The 20275-nt window shown below is 45.6% G+C and overlaps 1 protein-coding gene across 2 annotated transcripts; it reads left to right on the top strand.

Annotated features, from left to right (window-relative positions):
* The first annotated feature begins 3476 nt into the window (after positions 1-3476).
* msh6 (mutS homolog 6 (E. coli)) lies at positions 3477-20272 on the top strand. Of its 2 annotated transcripts, XM_059985701.1 has the most exons (10): positions 3477-3821; positions 4874-5076; positions 9179-9372; positions 11362-13891; positions 16064-16344; positions 16965-17082; positions 17702-17791; positions 19107-19261; positions 19847-20046; positions 20132-20272. In XM_059985701.1, exons 1-10 carry the CDS (start codon positions 3553-3555, stop codon positions 20211-20213), a joined length of 4122 nt encoding a protein of 1373 aa, XP_059841684.1. In that variant the 5' UTR covers positions 3477-3552; the 3' UTR covers positions 20214-20272. The 2 variants fall into 2 exon arrangements, with proteins under 2 accessions (XP_059841684.1, XP_059841685.1); XM_059985702.1 differs by lacking the exons at positions 9179-9372; positions 11362-13891 and having other exon boundaries at positions 3478-3821.
* The last annotated feature ends 3 nt before the right edge of the window (positions 20273-20275 follow it).

Below are 20275 nucleotides of genomic sequence, written 5' to 3'. Positions count from 1 at the left end.
AATTCCCAACAATAAGACCTGAACTAAGATATTTGCTTTAAGCATTCCAGAACATTCGACCCTATGGAGCAATTGTGTGTCTGTTTTATTTTTGAGAACTGTAACCCATTGGATTCTCATCACAGAACTGAGATTCAAGACTATTAGTCTTCTAAATTTAACATCTAAAATGTAATTCAGAGGCTGGGCTGGGCTAGCCACCAGATGGAAGATGATGGCAATGGTGTTATCTGTTGAATGGTTGGGACAGTAAGCAAACTGCAGGGGGTCCAGTGAGGGGGCAGCAGGGTCTTGATGTGCCTCATGATGAGCTTCTCGTTGTGTAGGTCTGTAGTCTAGTTTACTTTTCTCTGTGTTGTTTTTTACGTAGTTCAGTCTAGTTTTTGTACTGTGTCATGTAACATCATGGTCCTGAAAAATGTTGTCTCATTTTTACTATGTACTGTACCAGCAGTTATGGTCGAAATGACAATAAAAGTGACTTGACTTGACTTGACTTGTTCAGACAGCGTAGTTAGACCAGAGGCCTTTCTTCTGGTCAGTTACAGGATCACTGGGAAAAGTGTGGAAGCTGGTCTTGCTCCACCATTTTTCTAGGGAATCCACATTTGTGATATATAGCAAGTCCTCGTGGTGGCAAAAAGATCTTAAAAATAGATCAGAAAAAAACAAGTTTGTTTTTTTTTCCCTGCCAAGATCTCCCTAGGTATATTTGAGATGGGCATCCATGCATCTTCTGAAGGCCAGTAATCACATTGATCTGAAAGAAGATTGCCTGCTTTTGGTGAAAATGTGAACCCATGCTGAAGAGCGGCTCAAGAAATTAACTGTATGAATTTCACACTTTACAGTAGGCAGTGCACCAGCAGATAGTGCCAGGCAATTTCCTGAGTCACAGCACCCTCTACAGAGAACTGACATCAAAATCTATTGATATTGAAGAATGGCTTTTTCAACAAGAACTATTCAACTTCTGTTGACATTTCAATTGCAATTAAAATGCTAGATGCAAGCAATTTTTTATTTCATAGCACTTCAATTCAAGAAGTGAAATCACAGCTAACTAGCCCGTCACAGTACCGGATTCCTACAGAAATATCACCAACTGTGCTTCAAAGCCAAGCAATTTGGGTTGTCCCAAGGTCACAAAAAGCACCATAAAGTCAATTAACTAGTAGAACTGTTGATAATTTCGCTAATTCCATTGAACACAATTGTTTCTTTTTTGTTTTTAAATGCAAGTATGACTTTTAATAGAACAAGAAGTGTGAAGATAATGAACTGTTTCCATGGAAGCAAATAATTGTATATTTCTAAGCAAGATCCTGAGCACATTATCACAGACCTGGGTGGAGAAATTGAATATTATATACCACATTGACCAAGTTTTCTATCATTTACAATTAGATATGTAACTATAAATACTCCATAGGCTTAATGCATCATTCTGCATTAATAATATAGAAAACTCACTAGTATGCTTTTTAATGCCATCATTGTACTTCATCGTGCCCCCCCCCCCATCAAGTTTGACTGGAGAAAGTCAAACTCTGCGAGGATGTGTTCACTAGCAACCACATGCAAGAAGCATCATGGACAACAAGATAACCCAGGGCTTTTTTTCTGTCCCATCACTCTCCCCTGCCCTTTTGACTGCTGCCACCCTGTTCTTCAGCAAATTCAGGAAGCTCATGGATAGCTGTAGAAGGAGTTGTTCAATATAAGGAGAGCTGTGGGGGCAGAGAATGGGTAAGATCTGAAATGGTCCACAGACCATCCTAGTTCGAGATAGAGCTTACAGAGATTACAAGTCCATGATGTAGATTTGCTGGTAGAAGTCAGATTAAGTGGAAACAGTTGAACTGGTGGAGAGGATTAGAAGCATCATGGATGTAAATGGGAAAGGGTTGCACAGGAGGGGAAAAAGTGAAGTTAAGGTCAGAAAAGGTTAAGGTCCTGCTGAAAGGTTTCGGCCCGATACGTCGACTGTACTCTTTTCCATAGATGCTGCCTGGCCTGCTGAGTTCCTCCAGCACCTTGTGTGTGTTGCTTGGATTTTCAGAGTCTGCAGATTTTCTCCTGTTTGTCAAAAAGATTATTTTCTGTGGGATTTGACTTCTAGAGTTCTTTGAGCATATTGCTTCTACCGCTGATGGGGGAGAAGCAGTAGTGGTGGTACTTTTAGATTTTCCGAAGTAGAAGGTTAGTGAACAAGAGCCCACAGGGTTGGGGTGGGGTAACGTACCAGCATTGACTGAAACCTGGTTAATGGATGGAAAGGAAACAATAGGTTGGCAGGCTGGACTACCTGCAGTGGGGCTCCACCAGCTGGCAGTCCATTCCACCCTGTATGTTGCAGGTCTTTGATGAGGCCACAAAGTACATGTTGGTCACCCTATTATAGGAAAGATGTGGTTAAAAGTGCAAAATAATTTATAAGGATGCTGCCAGAACTAGACCTGAGTTTCAGGGAGAGGTTGGCCAGGCCTGGTCTTTATTCCTTGTAACATAGCAGAATGAGGGCAACCTAATAGAAATGTTTGTTATCAGGAGCATAGAGAAGAACTAGAGGGCATTAATTTTGGGTAAGAGGGGGAAATTTTAAAAGGAACACTGGGGGCAACTTTTCCACACAGAGGGTGGTGAGTATGTGGTACAAACTGCCAGAAAAATGCTTGAGGCAGGTAGGTAGTATTATCTAGGAAGCGCTTGATTAGATAGGAGCAGTGGGGCTTAGAGGAATATGTGGCTGAATGCAGGAAATTGGGCCTAGTTGGGTGGGCACCGTGGTCGACATGGACCTCTCAGGTTGAAGAGTCCCTCTGTAGATGTGTCAATGAAATAGTCGATGCAGATGATAAATTATTTGTAAAAGGTTAACGTAGGATATGAGAATTCTTTGGCATCCAAAAGGTGGCAAAATCCTTCATCAGATATACAAAAAGAAACCAAGGCTCAGCTAGTGGAGTCGCCGTCTCGCAGCGCCTAAAACAGAGGGTTCAATCCTGATCCTGGGTGCTATCCGCACGGAAGTTGCAGCTACCGATGACCACCTCTCTCTCCAACACTACTAAGATAATTAAAACAACTACTGGAAATTGTAGTAGTGTAAAATCTGGTGGAAAACAATTGGAAGGTGGCAGAATGAAAATAAGAAATGAAGGGTTAAAATGAAGCAGGCTGTTTCCGTGCGCAGTATATTTCTCTAGGGTTAGTGTGAGAAGGTGGGATTAGGCTGAGCGCCTCACTTTCGATTGGCACATGATTAATAGTTTCTTTCCCTTCATAACTCTTATGTGATTCTATGATATTAAAGCATTTCAAAATGAAATATAAACAAACGTCTTCCGTTCTTAAACCTCTTCAGTGGGGCATTGGTGAGTCAGGTTGCGCGGGAACATAGAGCAGCCCGACCCACCGATCCCAAGAAAAGGGGGCGGTGCTAATCGCTGATTGGCTGGGGCAACATTCGGCGTTCCTTCCTCTGATGCTACGTTCCTTTTTCCCGCCAGCACTGGGGACCGGACCGGGTTGTGGTGCTGTTCCCGCGCCATGGCCAAGCAGCGGACCTTGTTCAGCTTCTTTACCAAGTCTCCGCCACTCAGCACCCGGAGTGGGTCGGGACCCGAGATCATCACAGCGCCCGCAAAGAAGGCCGGTAATGACCGGGAAGTGGTCAAGCACAGTGACAGCGAAGCGGGCAAGACCCGCCGGAGCCCGCCCAAGAAGCTCCGCACTACTCCCTCCTCCAGCCCTTTCTTCACTAGGGAAGCGAAAGCAGCCCACAAACAGGCGGCGAGTCCCCGGACGACCACCCTGAGGTAAGGCCTGGAGTTCCGGTTTGGGCAGTAGGCATAGAGCTTTCTATGGGAATTTGGGAGGGAGGTGGGTTCGCTGTTGGTCCGTGACCGGCTCAGTAGCAGAGAACAGACGGAGGCCTAGGAGGCCGCTGGCAGCCTTGAGCGGCTTGGCGAGCTTTGCAAAACATGGGCTGGTTGTGATTTTATTTTCCATGCGTGCGTTTGTTATTGGTCCAGGAAACTTCATGTCACCCAGTGGTGTATTGTAGGCTACCTGGTATGGTAATAAGCCTTTGGAGAAGGGGATAACTGGGAGAGCCATCTCATTTTGTTTGTAAAGCCATGTGGATGGCAGTATTGACACGTTTCGGAAGATAGTAGAGATGGAAAGTCCTTGTATTTTTGCGTTTACCTCGTGGCTCGTGATGTTTATGATGTGCTCTGTACGGTCACCGTCTTGTGCGAAGTACGTGAATGCAATTAAAAAATTATTTGCAGCAACAGCGAAAGCTCGTTCTACTATTTAAACAGCATCCTCAAGAATAACATACATTTGAATATAAATGATAGACTTTTTTTTACAATAAAGGACACTATTAGAGCAAAACCAACAAAGTCTAATTTTCCAGTGTAAAGTAACCGAAGTGGTCAGTGTTGTTAATCTGCTGTGATGAAGGTTTGGCCGTTTAGTTCAAGAACCAGTAGCTGAAATGAAGTACCTGTTCTTGAACCTGGTGTTGTGGGACTAATGTACCTCAAGCTGTGAGCGGATAAGGTGACCTGCATTTTTTTTTTGGGGGGTGGGGGGAGGGAATCTTTGGATGTTGCCTTCTTGAGGTGTTGGTGCCCGGAGACCTGAAACCTATTGGTGTAATAACTGGGGTTTTGAGATTGTGAGTCTCGTGTTGTATAAAATGTAATCTGGGGTTGTGTTTTGGTGCAGCAACTTTGACTAGAGTTCGGCAATGTGGACAAATTTACAGCCCGCAGCTGCGGTTTGAAAATATTGGCAAAAGAAAAGCCAGTTGTACAAAGGGTAATTAATGTCTGTCTATCGTCCTGTTAACTTGCAGTCAAACATGTGATTTTACACCTGGCGATCTAGTGTGGGCCAAGATGGAAGGCTATCCGTGGTGGCCAAGTCTAGTTTATAATCATCCCACTACCAAGGAGCACCTCAGGGGAAAAGGGAAGTCTCTTCGTATTCATGTCCAGTTCTTCGATCAACCTCCAACAAGAGGCTGGGTCAGTGTGAAGTATGTAAAGATGTACACAGGTAAGCCAGGACATACAATGCCTACTTCTCTGAAGGTTTCATTGCTGGCACATGAGGTCAGACACAGCCCAAACTGCAAGGTAGAACTGTCCTTTGATAAATGAGTTTGAGGTATTTCAGTTTGGATGTTGATGCACCATCAGTAACTCCCGGAGATGGGAGGTGAACAATAGGCTTTTATTAGCAGCAAACCGGAGCACAGCATCTTGGAGACAGAGGGGGGAGCAGTGCCTCCAATCGCCTTTATACAGCGGTCTGTGGGAGGAGCCACAGGAGCAGTCAGCAGAGGGGCGTGTCCAGACAGGTATACACATAGTTTACCACAGATGTTAATAAGGGTTTATATGCGCTGGGTTCCTTGAAAGTATCAGCTTGCTGTTTTGTGATATTTTCTTCTATTCTCGACTTTAAATAGTCAATTGCTGAGAACTTCCCAGGGTACGGATTACCTGCCAATTCGTGTAGAGTAATGTAGGATCTTTGCTGCGCTGCAAGATCTGAAGTTCACATTTCCACTGGCATTTGTTTATCATGTTTGAGCGCCTTCTGGTAATGTGTCCACGTGTAGGATTGTTGAGTTACTTGTTCAAGCTTGTGTACACATACTGTGATCATGTTCAAAGTAAGATTTATTGTCAGAGCGCATATCTACAACCCAGAGATTCTTTATGAGTATTCAACTGTTTGGATTTTGTAGACTGTTTAAATCTATCGTCTTTGTCTTAACCCAAAATCTTCCTTTGAACTGACTGATGGTAGCATCCATATTGTTTTGAAAAATTGGTGCTAGTTTCTGGTTGCATTAACCCCTTGGTAGTTTAGCCATGACAGAACTACTTTTTAATTGGAGTAATTTGCAGTTGAAAATTTCCTAAACAGTGAGTTCAGAGGTTCCTCAACCCTCAATGCATGCTTTAATCTGACTGCTCATTTAGTACCCTTTGATAGAAATGAGTTACCAGTATGCAGTTATGAATATTATGCCAACAGCGCCCTGTTTGCACGTTGTTTCCCTCCTGCATGTTCTCAGGATGTGGGTAATCTAGACAAAATTGCCTTAATTGTTTATCCTAGTTGATGGTTTTTTTTTAAAATAGCTTTTACAAGAGATTGGTGCAAATCATTTTGCTAACTTGATTCGACAGCTGTTCCTGCACCATGGTTCAACTGCTGATGAAGTAGAGCTACCAGCTTAGCATCAGACCTCTGATCCCATTCTCCAGTGCCCAGACAGTGCAGTCTGTGCTGTGCTTTGAATTCCAATTACCCAATGCTTTCCAACTGGCATGGCAGTCAAAGCAGGCTTGGTGATCTTGTGCTGAAATTGATTTGAGGTTAATGAAGTGCTGACTTGTGTCTAGGGGAGTGGAAGTGTGGTAAAAGACCCAGTTTGATCACACCTGTGCATTTCTTGGCATCATCTAAAGGGTGTATTGGCCTTGGAGAGAGTGCTGAGTAGGTAATTTTGTTAATTTGTAGAATTTAATACCAAAGGCAGATGTTGAGTCTATTTAAGGCAGAGATTGACAGGTTCTTGATTGGCCAAGGCATCAAAGCCAATGGGGAGAAGGCCGAGGAGGGGAAAGAAAAGATCAGCCATGATGAACGGCTGATCACATTCAATGGACCAGATTCTGCTGCTGTGTCTCATGGTCTAAAAGGAGGCCATTTGCTTCATTGGGCTCATGTAATTCCCCCTTTTTTCCCTGTAAAGATACTCTTCATGCCCAAAAACATGCCCTGATGTTTTTGTTGCCACACACAGTACCGTGCAAAAGTCTTCGACGCATAGGGTGCTTAAGTCTTTTCTTCAGTGCTGTATTTGTTAACGTTGGGCAGAGAGCATGTTTGTAAATCTGGCAGGAGCAAAAACGTTGGGGGTAGTGAGAGTGGGTGGCAGGTGGCAGAGGAGGGGTGCCGGGTGGGTTTGGTGCTGGTTCAGACACACCCAGCCCTGAGACACCAGGCAAGGTCATTTGATTCCAAGCAATTGATCATTGCAGAATATCTCTCTGGTGCTCCACACTTCCTCCCCTCTCCTTTCCCCTTTTCCCAACCACGATTCCCCTCTCCCGGTCCCCTTCCTACTCTCAGTCCATAATTCAGAATCAGGCTTATCATCACTCACATATGTAATGAGATTTGTTTTTGTGGCAGCAGTACAGTAAGATTACTGCAGTACTCTACTGAAGTCTTGAGTACCCTCGCTATGCATACGTGACTGAGACTTCTGCTCAGTTCTCTACCTTGTCCAAAGCTTGGGATACGGGAGGAACGGGAAAAGCCACACAGTCACGGGGTGAACGTGCAGACTCCACGGGGAGAGCACCAGAGTGTGCATCAAACCTGAGCTGTGAGCTGAAGTTTAAGTGTGCCCTGGGCTGCACTGTTGGTAACTTCGGAGGTGAAGCTTGTAATTCTGTGATTAACAGTTGATGTTGTGTTAATTAATCTAGAATATAGAAAGTACAGCACAGGAATAGGCTATTTGGCCAACAAGGTTGTGTAAAACCAGCTGAAAAGCAAATCCAAAACACCCAAATACTAATCCTTCCTACCTACACCATGTCCATATCTCTCCTCTTCCTTGCATCCATATTCCTATCCAAACATCTGTTAAAAGCCTCTCATATATTTGCTCCTACCACCATACCAGGCAGTGCATTCCAGGCATCCGTGACTCTGAGTTTTAAAAAAAGAACTTGCCCCTCTTAATCCCCTTTGAACCTACCCCCTCTCTCGTTCAGTGCAAGCCCTCTGGTATTAGACATCTAAGTTGGATAACTAGGGGTGTTAAGGGATATATGTTGGCGATGAGAGGTGGTGGGGGATTAGGGTCATGAGTCAATTAAAGTTTTATCAAGAAGTCCCATGGCCTTGTCCTGTTCGTGGCCAATTAACAACACTATCCACTTTCACCTGTTTTTCCACACTGCTGTTCTTGAACTCCTCCCCATAACATTGCCATAACTGACTGATTCAGAAATCCACACATTGCACCTTGCCTCACCTGCCTCTTTCTCTGGCGTTTCTGGTCTTTTCTTCTCCTCCTGTAGTACAGGTGGCCCCTGCTTTTCGAATGTTTGCTTTATGACAACTCGCTGTTACGAAAGACTTGCATTAGTACCTGTTTTCGCGAACCAAAGAGGAGTTTCACTTTTACGAAAAAAGACGCCCGCTTCATATGTGTGTTTACCCCGAGAAAGACTACAATGACCATGAAACCTTGTGCGGGCAGTTGTTTGCGTGTATGTGCGTATGCATGTATGTGCTGATTTTTTTTTTCTCCAAATCGATTTCAGCTCGCTGCCTTCCCAAGTTTGATAAGTGAAACCACACTGTACCTACAATATTTCTACTTTATATAGGGTGTAAAGTTATCATATCATTCCTGCTTTGACTATATGTTCGTGTTATTTTAGGTTTTGTGTGTTATTTGTTATGATTTGGTAGGTTTGTTTTTGATCTGGGAACGCTCTAAAAAATTTTTCCCATATAAATTAATAGTAATTGCTTCTTCACTTTATGACATTTTGGATTACAAACAGTTTCATAGGAACGCTGTACCTTCGGATAGTGGGGGAAACCTGTATGTTGCTTTCAAAACATTTGTCTGCAAGATCTATCCTGGTACGGTTAACCCTGCTTACTTTGAAAACTTGTTGAATTATCAAGCACAGCGACCTTGTTCCTGTGTGACATTTTCCCTGACTAGTAATGCCACACCCCGCCCTTAATCCCTCCAGTCTATCACATCTCAAACAGTGGAACGCTGGAACATTGAGCTGCATGAATCTAAATGAATCATTTAGAATGAAGATGAGGAATTTCTTTAGCTGGAGGGTGGTGTATCTGGAATTCACTGCCACAGGTGTCTGTGGAGGCCAAGTCATCTGGTACATTTGAAGCAGAGGTTGATAGGTTCTTGATTAGTCAAGGCATGGAAGGAAGGTTGGAGAATGGGGTTGAGAGAGAATGTAGATCAGCCTTGATGAAATGACGGAGAAGACTCGATGGGCCAAGTGGTCCTAATTCTGCTCCCGTCCCTCATGGCCGACAAGTTGCTGGACAGTTTACTGTGAAATATCTTTTGAACTTGCAGGTTCTGATTGTAAAGAGGCTCAGAGAGGTGGTGTCTACTTTAGTGGAAAGCCTGAAATCCGCAGGGCAATTGTTGATGCAGATAACGCCCTTCGGAAACCGAGAGAGAAGCGTTTAGAATTGGCAGTGTGCACTGAACCTTCTGAGCCAGAAGATGAAGACAGTGATGATGATGATGAAGGTGAAAAAATGGAGGTATGTGAATGAGCCATTCACAGGTGTGTGAACAATGGTTCCTATGGGGGCTGGTGGGCTTAACTGCGTTTGTTTTAATGCAGGGAGTCATTCAGGTAAGAGCGATCTCGGAGCGTTAGTCAGCAGGTGGGTTTGCAATGCTGTGCAAGCACGGAAGTTGTTGCCGGAAACTCAGTGCTCCCGGGTAATGGGATTTTTGGGTGGGGGTGTGAAGGAGTGTTGCACCGCTGGAAAAGGAGAGCATAAGAGTGGAATTGGGGTTGGGTGGAGAGGGTCCGCTGGAGGATCATCAGATGAAGTTTACAGTAAAAGGAAGAGGATGATCACTCTGGGATTAGATAGCCTTCTAAATAGTCGGTAGGATTTGGAAGAGCAGGTACGTAGGCAAATAACAATAGGGTGTAAAAGTAATAAAATTATAATACTGACAGGTTTCAGGGTTTTCCAGTATTAATGAGAAGGGTCCAGGTGGCGTTTCTTTTTGGTTATTTAGTGATACACAGTGGAGTGGGCCCCTCCAGTTCTTCAAGCCTGGCAATTCCCCGATAAACATGATGACCCCTAGACTAATCGTGGGTAAATTTCCAATGACCTATTAACTGGTACACCTTTGGACCAAAGGGGGAGCTTCCAGGGAAAACCCACGCATTCCGCGGGGAAATGCGCAGACTCACTGCAGAATGGCACCGGAATTGAGCTCTGAATTCCAGAATCCCTGACTCCGTTGTCGTCATGCTAACTGCTACACTACCGTGGTGCCCTGCTGTATTTATTAAATGTACCTAGGAAGTGTTTTTAAACCTAGAGCCCTGCGAGAGAGGGAACTGTACTTAACCTTGGTGATGGGCAGCTACTGAACGGCTGGAAATATCTGGAGGAACCCTTGCAAGCTGGAGGAGTGAACCAGGTGGTATAAGACCATAAGGCATAGGTGCAGAATTAGGCCATTCAGCCCATCAAGTCTGCTCCATCATGGGTGATCCCAGATCCCATTCAACCCCATACACTTGCCTTATCGCCATATCCTCTGATACCCTGACCAATCAGGAAACAACCAACTTCCACCTTAAATATACCCACAGACTTGGCCACTGCCTCAGTCTGTGGCACAGCATTGCACAGATTCACTACTCTGGATTTAAAAAATCCTCTTATCTCTGTTCTAAAGGGTTGCCCCTCGATTTTGAGGCTGCCCTTTGGTACTGGATACCCCCACCACAGGAAACATCCACCCCACTTCCACCCCATCTAGTCCTTTCTACATTTGGTAGGTTTCAATGAGAACCCCACACTCTTCTAAATTCCAGTGATTACAGGCACAAAGCTGCCAAACGCTCCTCGTATGTTAACCCCTTCATTCCCTGAATCATCCTTGTGACCCTCCTCTGGACTCTCTCCAATGACAACACATTCTTTCTAAAATATGGGGCCTGACTAGTCTTATAAAGGCTCAGTATTATCTACTTGCTTTTATATTCTATTCCCCTTGAACTCATGCCAACATTGCATGTGCCTTCTGTACCACAGACTCAGCCTGTAAATTAACCTTCTGGGAGTCTTGCACGAGGACTCCACTCTACTCTACACTACACTACACCTTTGGCAAGGGTTTTGATGTACCCATTTGTCTAGACAGTGGAGCGCATGGGATTCCAGGGAGGGGAATCTAAAACCAGGGAACGTAGGTTTAAGGTGAGAGGGGAACTATTTAAAGGACAGCAAATTTTATTTTCCTCCACAGAGTGAGTATATGAAATAAGCTACCAGAGAAGGTGGTAGACTTGGGTATAATCACAGTGCTTTTCAAAATTAAAATATTTAGATGCAGATAGGAAAAGAGTGGAAGGCTATGGGATTCATACAGATGGGCATCTCAGTTGACACAGCTGATCGAGCCTAAGGGACTTTTGGCAGCAGTAGACAAATCCCAGCTTTTTGTCTGTTTGGGATAGTCAGAAGATCAAGTAAATTTGTAGTCTTGCTTTCTAGGTCGATGGTCCGTCCATAGCAAGCGAGGAAGACAAAGAGAATAACAGCGAAGATGAGAATAAAGCAAATAAACGGCAGTCACGGGCGACACGTTTGGCCTGCGTCAAGGCCAAAAGGAGGCGGATTGTGGTTGAGTCGGACAGTGATGTTGAAAGCTCAGAGGAAGAGTTTAAACCGGACCAGCAGGAGGGGAGCAGCGACGAGTGCAGCAGTGGCGTCGATGAGAACGACATCAGTGAGCCCGAAACGGAGACCGATCCTGAGAGTCCAGTAAAGACTCCCTTCAAGCGCAAACGCAGCGCGACTTCAGCCACTGCAAAGACTCCATCTCGTTCTCCCCCGGAAGCTCCAAAGAGACCGGCCGCGGTGTCCTCGGGCACCAAGTCCAAGCTGTCGGCGTTCTCCGCTCCAGAGACCTTCGAGTGCCAGTCCAGTGGAGGGGGCCTGGGCGGTGCCTCTACCGCGACCGTGTGGGACCACGAGAAGCTCGAGTGGCTGAAAGCGGGCAAGAGGAAGGACGCAGCGAGGCGAAGGGAAGACCACCCTGATTACGACCCCTCCTCGCTGTACGTGCCAGACGACTTCATGAGCAAGTGCACGCCCGGCATGCGGAGGTGGTGGGAGCTCAAGTCCCAGATGCTGGACACTGTGATCTTCTACAAGGTCGGCAAGTTTTATGAGCTCTACCACATGGATGCCGTCACAGCCGTCAATGAGCTGGGCCTGATGTACATGAAGGGCACTTGGGCTCACTCCGGTTTCCCCGAAATCGCTTTTGGCCGCTTCTCTGACGCGCTGGTCCAGAAGGGGTACAAGGTGGCGCGGGTGGAGCAGACGGAGACGCCCGAGATGATGGAGGCGCGTTGCAGGTCGATGGCGCACCCCACCAAGTTTGACCGCGTGGTGCGGCGGGAGTTGTGCCGGGTTATCACGCAGGGGACGCAGACGTACAGTGTCCTGGACGGCAACCCCTCGGAGGGCAGCAGCAAGTACCTCCTGTGCCTGCGGGAGGCGGCGAACGCTGACTCACCGGGCCACCCCCGCTCCTACGGTGTCTGCTTCGTCGACACCTCTGTCGGCAGGTTCCGGCTGGGTCAGTTCCGGGACGATCGCCATTGCTCCAGGCTGCGGATGCTGGTGGCCCACCACGCCCCGGTGCAGGTGCTGACCGAGAGGGGCAACCCCTCGATGGAGACCAGGAGGGTCCTGAAAGGCTGCCTCCTCTCTGCCGCGCAGGAGACGCTGCAAGCTGGCTCCCAGTTCTGGGATGCCGCCAAGACCCTGAAGGTGCTGGCGGAGGAGGGCTACTTCAGCGAGGAGCCGGGCGCCACCTTGCCGCCGGCCATCCGGGGGATGGTGGCCGAGTCGGATGCGCTGGGCCTGACCCCGGCAGAAGGGCGGGAACTGGCCTTGTCGGCTCTCGGCGCCTGCGTGTTCTACCTGAAGAAGTGCTTGGTCGACCAGGAGCTCCTGTCCATGGGCAACTTCGAGGAGTACGTGCCAGTGGACGTGGGGGCCCAGGGGCTGCCAGGGCCGGCCTGGAGCGGACGGCGGCTGGTCCTGGATGGGGTCACCCTCACCAACTTGGAGGTCCTGCGCAACAGCACCACGGGCACGAGGGAGGGCACCCTGCTCGAGCAGCTGGACGGCTGCTGCACCTACTTTGGCAAGCGCCTCCTGAAGCAGTGGCTCTGTGCCCCCCTCTGCCACCCCCCGGCCATCGATGACCGCCTGAATGCCATCGAGGACCTGATGGCAGTGCCAGACAAGGTGACTGAGGTGCTGGAGCTGCTGAGAAAGGTGCCCGACCTGGAACGGCTCCTGAGCCGGATTCACAGCATCGGCTCGCCTCTGAAGAGCAAGGACCATCCCGACAGCCGGGCGGTGTTGTATGAGGAGACTACGTACAGCAAGAAGAAGATTACTGACTTCCTCTCTGCCTTGGAGGGTTTCAAAATCTTCCAGGAGGTGCTGAAGGTCATGGAGTCGTCCGTGGACGGCTTCAAATCCAAGCTCCTGAGGCAGGTGCTGAGCCTGAAGGGTAGCGGCTCCGAAGGCCTCTTCCCGGACTTGTCGGCCGAGCTGAAGAGGTGGGACACGGCCTTCGATCACCAGAAGGCGAAAAACACTGGAGTGATTACGCCCAAGTCTGGCTTTGATCCGGACTACGATCAGGCACTGGCTGATATCAAGGAAACCGACGCTAGCCTCCGGGAGTACCTGGAAAAGCAGCGCAAGAGGCTGGGGTGCCGCGCCGTGGTGTACTGGGGCACGGGCAGGAACCGCTACCAGCTGGAGGTTCCAGAAGCCGTGGCCGACCGCCACGTGCCCGAGGAGTACGAGCTGAAATCCACCAAGAAGGGCTTCAAGCGTTACTGGACCAAAGCCATCGAGAAGCTGTTGGACGCAATGAGCAATGCTGAGGACAGGCGGGATGCTGCCCTCCAGGACTGCATGAGGAGGCTCTTCTACAACTTTGACAGAAACTACAAAGACTGGCAGGCAGCCGTGGACTGCGTCGCCGTTCTTGGTGAGTCGAGTGTTGGCTGGGGCTTTTGTCCTTGGGATGAGCGTGGGAGGCCTAAGGTGTGAGAGCTGTAGGACGAAACACCCTTTGTCTTGTCCCATCTGAAGTGGGGGTGCTCAGTTGTTGTGATTGGGTGCCACTCTCTCTTGCTTCTGATTAAACCAACTGGCAGACTGCCTCAGTAGCAGCTTCTTACCCCCTCATTGTGGGCTGTTCCACCAGCTGAGGCAGATCTGTTGGTACGGCTCTTTAATACAAGCTCTTTTTAAAATTTATAAATCCATGAGTGCCAGTTGGCTCATTAGGAGAGGAGAATTGTCTTTGAAGGTCCAAGCCTCATAGATTTAACATTTCTGGAGCCATTCATCAGAACTGTAGAGAGTTGGAGATGGAGCAGGTTTTAAGCCAGTTCAGGGGGCAGCGGGAAGGGAGGAGAGGACAGTATTGGTGTTTGTTATATCTACCAAGATGCAGTAAAAAGTTTGTCTTGCATACTGTTCATGCAAATCAAACATTACACGTACATTGAGTTAGAACAAGGTAACACAGTAACAATGCAGAATAAAGATAACAGCTAGATAGAGTAAACCATGAAAGGCAAGATCATGACAAGATGGATTGTGAGATCAAGAATCCATTTTATTTTACTCGAGGACCATCCGTTGGCTGGATAACAACAGGATAGAAGCTGTCCTTGTAAGTGCCTCCATGCTTTTGAATCTTCCTCCTGGTGGGAGAGTGGAGAAAGAAGAATGTCTGGGATGGGGTGAGGTCTTTGATTATGGATAATACCAAAGGTTGGTAAGGTGCTAGAAGATAGAAGAGATTAAATGACAAAGGATTACACAGGAGGTGGTGTAAATAACATCATTTTATTGCTAACACCTGCCATCCAAAAATGTAGAAGCCTTGGAGATTCCAGTGCTGAGCCCTAGACTACATATTGGCTAACCAGGGAAGTAGTTATCATGCCTCGATTTTCATTGCTTGAATTAAGATACAAAAGTAACTACAGTTGGTTATCTGTCTTTCGTATTAAATTGAAAATCTTTGTTTTGAAACAGGAAGATATTCTATTACAGTTTGATTGATTTACAATCTCCCATCAGTGCAGTGGTACCCTGTCTATCAGTCACATTTTTAGGGTAACTGTGATAATGTTTTCCAATGCTCTGCCATCCTGTCTGCCCCGAGTATTTCATTAGCCAAACTTCTCCAATCCCAATTCGTTTCAGCTCCTTGAATGGTTTGAAGAGTTTTCAAATTGCTTGGGAACAGGAAGCTGTGGGTTGGATAGGCAAGGTAAAGGCTCATCAAAATATGGGGGCATCTCTTTGTAAGATGAGTGACAGCTCCACCCGATGACTTGTGATTCTGTTTGTGTATGGTCCAGTTATTGTTTATATCTGGCTGTGAATCAGTGAAGTTAATCCAAATTGCTGAACCATAGTTGTTCTGGGTCAAGATATATTCTCTAATGATGGCCATCACAAATAACCACCCTGCTTGTTTTCAGACCACAACAGTGCCCGCGCTTTTGCAAGGGACCTGGCTGCAGAGCCTCCAGAACATTTTTTTTTGTACTTGTCCCAACCTTTGCATGTTAACCTACCAGCTGGTGATAATACAATGGCCGGGAATATGTTGCATGCACCACATAGTCCTGAACTTGCAGAGAGATGCCCAGATTATGGTGAGTCTTTTTGTTGCCTATCCAAGCTGCAGCTTCCTGCTCAAAACCTCAAACTGCCTCTGCTGTAAACTCTTTTGGTGAGACCACCTTGTTGCTTCCTCTGCCCAGGGTAGTTGTCCCAGAGCTCAAGTAATGGGCCTCTTGCAAACCGCTTGTGAGAATCATCAGTTTTGAGGATGGCTGGCAGGTTGGCTCACATTTGCATTACTCTAAGGTGGGACTTATGATGTGAGTTACTCCCCTCACTGAACTTGAGGTGGGTGAGGGAGGAGTTCAAAGAATTGCTCGGTCATTTGAATGGCATCGCAATCCATTTTCTCCTGTCTGATGGAACTTAAGCCGCCTATTCAAAATTTCTACCAACCTTTGGCTAGAATACTTCTCAAAAAGGATTTGCCAAATACTGGAAGATTCAGACCTCTTCTGCAGGTGGTGCATTTCATAGACCTTTGAGCTGCTAACTCTCCTCATTCCTCTTGCAGATGTCTTGCTCAGTCTAACACACTACAGTCAGAGTGGCGAGGGGCCCATGTGCAGACCCGTCGTAACGTTGGTCAGCAGCGAAGCCCGGCCATTCCTGGAGCTTAGAGGCTCGCGACATCCATGCATCTTAAAAACCTTCCTGGGCGATTTCATCCCGAACGATGTGGTGATTGGCTGTGAGGATGTTGAAGGTTTAGAAAATGGTCACAGTAACCAACAGGCTTCCTGCTTGCTTGTGACAGGGCCAAATATGGGTGGTAAATCCACACTCATGAGACAGGTAAGAGGGAGATTTGGCAGCAGAATACTATGCTGAATGCTGGAGAAACTCAGCCGGTCAGGCAGCATCTATGGAGAGGAATAATCAGTTGATGTTTCAGACCGGGACCCTTCAGAATGTGGTGCTATTTACATAGTTTGTGTAGCACCATTCACATTCCTTTTGCACAGTATCTACTCAAAGTATGCTGCTACCATGCAGGAAATCTAAAGTGCACAATAAACAGCAAGATCTATGCCTGGGCATTCCCCCAAAGCAAATCACTGCAGAGGCTGCTTAATCTAACTTGCTGAAAATACTTGAGAGAGCAGGCAGCTACTTTGTAGAGCCAAGCAGTGTTAATGTTTTGGGTTGATAATCTTTGCGTGGATTTGGTTAAGGAAGCAAGTACTGACTTAATGGGACTGCTCCCGCACTCTGTAATCATGGGATGTCACACATCCATAAACAGCACCTCCCGTAGTCCAATACTGCACTGCACTTTCCAGGGAATACCAGGATTGCAGTGAGCATGGAAGGATGCAGTAGGAGGGTGTTGGGTTGAATGAATGCAACATGAACTGGAGGTATGAGTGGAGCCTGTGAAACTACACATAGAAACCTGTGGTTGGTTTTGTCAGGTTGGCTTATTGGTGATCATGGCTCAATTGGGGTGCTACGTACCTGCTGAAAGCTGCAAATTTAACCCAGTGGACAGAGTCTTCACTCGCCTTGGAGCCTCAGATAGAATTATGTCGGGTAAGAAAAGAATGTTATTAACAAAGTGTGGATGTTTCTTCCCACTTAATGAAATTTATTATTTTTTTTTAAATGCAGAGCTTTTCCAGTCAGTTTCCACCAGGTTCAGTGGAATTCTGCACCATCAAACATTTATTGCAATGCTCCTGGTTTATGGAGCTCTGTGTACAAGCAGCAGTGGATAAGGAAAATTGGAGCTGCTGCTTTGGCCAATAAACTATTTAAGCAACAAACACATGAGCTCTTATTCTTAGACCTTAAGTGGTGAGAGCTTTGGTGGCAAGTTCCTCTCTGGGTGTCAAAGACATTGAGGTCTATGAACCTCAGGTCCAGAATATTCAGTTAGTGACAAGAATGTATTACTAGCTCACAAGGATTTTCTTGTAGAGGCAACAAGGTTGTGACTCATATTTAGAGAGAATGTATAAGGATTACTTCAATTTGAGTTTGAGTAGTTTGTGCATTTGCTGGGATGGAGTTCTTATATCTTTTGCCAGCTGATGTGGGTCTACTTAACTATCCCCGTCACAATTTACTAAGGAATGAAGGGAAATGCATTGATCTACAACAGATGCCTCGAGGTTGGGTGTTGAAATGTTTTGAACTGTCTCTGTTGCAGGTGAAAGCACCTTCTTTGTGGAGCTCAGTGAAACGTCCAGCATCCTCCAACATGCAACTCGGCATTCCCTCGTGCTTTTGGACGAATTGGGTAATGGCTGCTATGTGTGTCTTGCTAGGGCTTTGTGCTTGTTTGTCAGTAGTTAATGTACATTGTGAGCTGGATGATGTTGAGCTCCTGCGGGCAAGTGACTTTCCATGGCACTGCTGACTCACTGGCCACAGGATACCCAAACTTTGATCTAGTGTTGCAGCCACATTACTTGCTTGGCTGCTCCAGTTTAGTTCCTGGTCATGGTGACATGATTTTGATACTGGGATGAATTTGGTGTCAGTGATTTCATTGACTGCTCAGGTCCCCGCTCAGCAGTCTCTGCTCCATGGATCATAGATTCACTGCTCTGATGTAGATAACATGCTCATGAATCTCCTTTTGTGGGATTTTCTTGTACAATTTGGCTGCCATTTATCCAGTATTAGTTGGGATTTGCTTTTGGAACATGTTGAATTTGTCAAAGGTGTTGGATATTCATTCCATTCCTCTCATTCTACACTGAAGGGTATGCAAATTTCAGAAATCATTGATGGACAGTTTTTGTCATGGAGCTGTTTGCATGTCTGAGATGCACTTCAAATGTGTAATTTCACTATTTTCCCTTGACCTTTCTAAAGTACTCTCTAAAACTGGTCCTGTGTTTGTAGGTGAAAAGGTCAAAGTAACAAGTTGCTTTTGAACTGTGTCTTTAGTTATGAGTGTACGGTCCTGAGTAATTCAATTTGTGGATGTACCTCTTCCTGCACTCCCTGTAAAATTGTACCATTTAAAGTTAATTGGTGGTTGTGTGTCCATATGTTTCACCAAACTGTCCTCTTGAAGTCAGATTTACTTCCAAGTTTTGTAAGATCTGATAGAGCTGTGTTATTGGGGAATGTCATGATTTTTTAAAATCCAGCCTTAGGACACTTTGTTTTCTGTGCCTAAGTTAAATTCATATCTATTGATATTGTTCATTTCATCATGTGAACCTTTATTATACATGTCAGCTGTATTTTCTTTGGTAAGCCTCTATCTTACCAAAAAATGTGCAGAAGTTATCTTGATTTGTAATTTTTCTTTCAAGTTGTCCAAGATTTTTCCAGGTTTATTTGTAGATTGCTTACATTAGGGTTTAAAGTAACTGAAATAGATACCTTCAGCCCACCCTTGCAAAATCCTTGCCTCACTAGAAACACATTTTTCTAAGACAAGGTTGTATTGCTGTACAGGCACCTTACTTCATCTTATATTAACTTGGCAAATTAAAATTGCCTAAACTTTGTTGATTTATACACGCTGGTTTGGCTGTAAAACTGGAGTCTTATTTTCCTTTCATTTTTGTTTGAGTTGTCTTTTTTTTTCTTCCCAGGCCGTGGTACAGCAACATATGATGGCACTGCAATAGCTAGTGCAGTGGTAAAAGAGCTTGCTGAAAATACCAAGTGCCGCACTCTATTCTCAACACACTACCATTCCCTTGTGGAAGATTTCTCTCATTCCTCTGCAGTCAGTTTAGGACATATGGTAAGTGTATCACTCTGCAAAGATGGCAGAAGCTTTGATCTTGTAAATTTCATGTTCACAAAATAGGATGCCATCTAGTCTAAATCGTGGCTCTGATAAATCTTATTTGCCTGTAACATAATTTCTCAAGCTCTCATCACTTGCACAAACAATTCTGAAAGACTACAAGTATTTCCAATTTTGCTGCCCAAATAGCACGTGTTGCAAACCTATTGGTGTGTCTCATAACTACCTTATTTCATAAGGATTAGATTATAGAAATGATGTTATTGCATCTTTGTTCACTTGGGAGATGTGGATCTCACTAGCAAGGCCCATTTTTATTGCTTGCTTCAAATTGACCTGTTTGGGTGTAGGGGACTCGACTATTGTGCTTGCTTTGAATTTGGAATTACATCCACAGTAGTTCAGACCATGGATGACAGATTTCCTTTCCTCAAGGAGATTAATGATATGGCGGGTCCTAAAAGTCTGGGTAGCCCACTGAGCAAGCTGAGCGGAATCTTATGTAACAAGGTGTGTTGTGTATCAAATGTTTTATAAATGTGAAAGGATCTAATGTACCCTATTGTGAACTCTTTGTAGGCTTGTATGGTTGAGAATGAGTGTGAAGATCCAAGCCAGGAAACTATCACATTCCTCTACAAGTTTATTGAAGGAGCCTGTCCAAAAAGTTATGGATTTAATGCAGCAAGACTAGCAGAGATTCCTGAGGAAATAATTCAGAAAGGACACAAGAAAGCTGAAGAATTTGAGAAGACTACTATTTCCTTGCGACTCTTCAAGTAAGTATATGGGTGATAACAGGTTATGGAAGCTGGTTTTAAAAACTTTGTACTTTTCAATGTTAATCTTTGTTTGCTTCTACAGGGAAATATGCTTTTTGGTGGAAGATCCAAATGTTAATCATCTCAAATTACAGAGAGTATTGAAGAAGATTGCTGAACTCTGAACCCAGATAAATACAGGCATGATTTAAAATTGTTCTAATAAAAGCTTATTTTAAAAATAAGA

This window comes from Hypanus sabinus, chromosome 12 (genome assembly GCF_030144855.1).
Source record: "Hypanus sabinus isolate sHypSab1 chromosome 12, sHypSab1.hap1, whole genome shotgun sequence".
Lineage (NCBI taxonomy): Eukaryota > Metazoa > Chordata > Chondrichthyes > Myliobatiformes > Dasyatidae > Hypanus > Hypanus sabinus.
The sequence above is the reverse complement of the archived record's forward strand: the minus strand, read 5'-3'. Positions and strand labels throughout refer to the sequence as shown.